The sequence below is a fragment of the Emiliania huxleyi genome, assembly GCF_000372725.1.
Source record: "Emiliania huxleyi CCMP1516 unplaced genomic scaffold EMIHUscaffold_418, whole genome shotgun sequence".
In the NCBI taxonomy this organism is placed as follows: Eukaryota; Haptophyta; order Isochrysidales; family Noelaerhabdaceae; genus Emiliania; species Emiliania huxleyi.
In genome coordinates this window covers 9,057-11,313 of record NW_005198844.1, presented here as the reverse complement: position 1 = coordinate 11,313, position 2,257 = coordinate 9,057, and the positions used below count along the sequence as shown (strand labels likewise).

General features: G+C 67.0%; 1 protein-coding gene across 1 annotated transcript in view; it reads right to left on the bottom strand.

Moving 5' to 3' along the window:
- Nucleotides 1-1,174: 1,174 nt before the first annotated feature.
- EMIHUDRAFT_244351 (hypothetical protein) overlaps nucleotides 1,175-2,257 on the bottom strand; it is a gene marked incomplete at both ends in the record, with an annotated part of 2,710 nt that continues 1,627 nt past the window's right edge. The window contains 2 exons of the mRNA XM_005769526.1: nucleotides 1,175-1,288; nucleotides 1,551-1,844. Of these exons, the coding sequence (XP_005769583.1) occupies nucleotides 1,175-1,288; nucleotides 1,551-1,844 (408 nt within the window). The remainder of the gene's footprint in view (nucleotides 1,289-1,550; nucleotides 1,845-2,257) is intronic.

Sequence of the window (2,257 nt, the reverse complement as noted above, 5' to 3'; positions counted from 1 at the left end):
GTGCTTTGGATGGCGCGGCAGCGTCAACCTTGGGGGTGAGGGACCGCCGCAGCCGGCGATGTCGATGCGCACGAAAAACACGAGTGCAGCGCCGTGCGAGCCAGAGAAGGAGGCGCCCGTCAGGATGCTGTCAGCCTCGGTGCGCTGGCTAACGGTCGAAACGCGGAATCGAAGTCCGATCGTCTTCAACTCCGAAGGGGGAGGTGAGCTGCGCATTGAGAATGTGGGGACCAACCAGAGCTGGCGAGGCCTGATGACCAAGCTCAGGCTCTACCTGCGCTCCATCGAGAGCACGCTTGAGCGCAGTCCCGACGACGAGACTACCATCGTCGTGCTGGCGGATGCGGCTGACGTAGCACCCAACGGCTGCTCGGCCGGTGAGATGGTCTCGCGCTATCACGAAGTGGTGCGCGCGAGTGGTGGCGCATGCTCACGTCCGCTGTATCGCAGCGCGCCTGCGGCGACGGGAAGCTCATTCTTGTAGTGCACGATTTTGGCGCAATCTATGGTGTGCTCGCCAGCAGAAGCACGGGCAGCCCGGACGCAACCAGTGATCGCGGGGCACGTGCTGCTAGGCATGCTGCTGGCCGCACGCTTCCCTGAACTCATCCGCTGCGTGATCGCGCTAGATATCGGGTATATCGAGCTTGCTGGCCTCGCAGGGCCGCACAGCTGCCGCGGCCTGCGCAACCTCTGCTTCTTCGGGGCGATGTATCAGTGGGCGCTCTGCTTGTGCTGGCTGCTTCAGCTGCTCCCTCTCATCGGCCACTTGATGCGCGCGGCCTGCTTTTGTTGCCGGCCAGCGTCGTGCTACAGCTACTTTTATCTGCACACCCGTTGCTGCTGCGAGCCGGCATGGCGAGAGAGCATCGACTGGACGCGCTACCCGCCCCAGCCGACGCTGTTCTTGCATGCCGCGTGGCTTTGGCCGCTGAGCAAATTCCTGCGCTTCTACGACGAGGCGTGGGCACGCGGCCTCGTGACGCGGGGCGATGGCTCTCGGGCTCTGCGCATGAGGGGGGACCACTACTTCTTCACGAGGCGACACCCCTTCCGCATTTTACCCAACGACCTGGCGGAGGTCTGCGCCGCAATCGACGCCTTTCTGGACGACGTCCCGTTGAGCGCCGCGGGCTGTGGTGTATAATGCCCGAGTACGACTACCTTTACGGCTCTATAAAAGACGTCGAAAAGAGGACGCTCGGCATACGGCACCAGCCTGCAGCCTCGTGCCAGTCAGAGCCACGGCCCACGGCCACGGGCTCGTGTTCTCGTCTTTTTCTGCATTCTGCAGTGCACTGGCGGGCATATTTCGAATGATATATGTCAGAGAGGCTAAAGGGACGTGTCGTATGTCACGCGCGCCCACCCAGCGAGAGGTCCAAGTTACCCCCACGGCTGCCACACCGAAATGACACCACACGAGAGCCGCGCTCACACACGTTTGACGATCACTCCGCCCCTCTCTCGCCTCCCCGCCCCCGCGCCTCGGCGCCGCCGGCCGCGCCCGCGCCCTCTGGCGGGGAGAGGGAGGCGCGCTGCGCCTGCACCCAGCCGGCTATCTCCGGCCGCAGCGTCGCCGCCTCGTCCAGCGCCGCCTCCGCCTCCGCGGCGAGCCCCAGCGCGGTGTACACCTGCGCAAGGCAGAGGTGCGCCTCCGCGAAGCTCGGCTCGAGCTCGATCACCTGCTTGAGCAGCTCCGCCGACGCGGCGTGCTGCGACTGCATGTGGAGCGCGAGCGCGCACTGGAAGCGCAGCGGGCCGGAGTCCTCGCGCGGCGCCGCCAAGATGGCTGGCCATAGCACGTCCACCGCCTCCGCCGGCCGCCTCGCCTTGAGGAGCTCCTTGGACCGCCCCACCAGCGAAGGCACGTCGGGCGCAGCACCAGCTCCAACACCCGCGACCGAAGCAGCAGCAGAAGCAGCAGCAGCAGCAGTAGGAGCAGCAGCAGCAGCAGCAGCCTCAGGCGCCGCGTCCGCCACCCCTTCAACTCCATTTGTCGGACGAAGCGCCATGCCCGCCGCCGCGCCCGCCGCCGGCCCTGCACGCGCGAGAGCAGCCCCGCCGGCCGGCGCAGCCGCGGCCAACGCGGCGAGGGGGGGAGAGGAGGCTGTGGCTGCGGCTGTGGCTGTGGCTGCGGCGACGGTGGCCGTGGCGGTGGAGGCCGTGGCGGTGGCAGTGGTGGTGGCGGCCCTGGAAGCGGCCCTGGAGGTCGCGCCGCTAGTTGCTGTGCGAGGGAAAAGGCGGATTTTGGGAT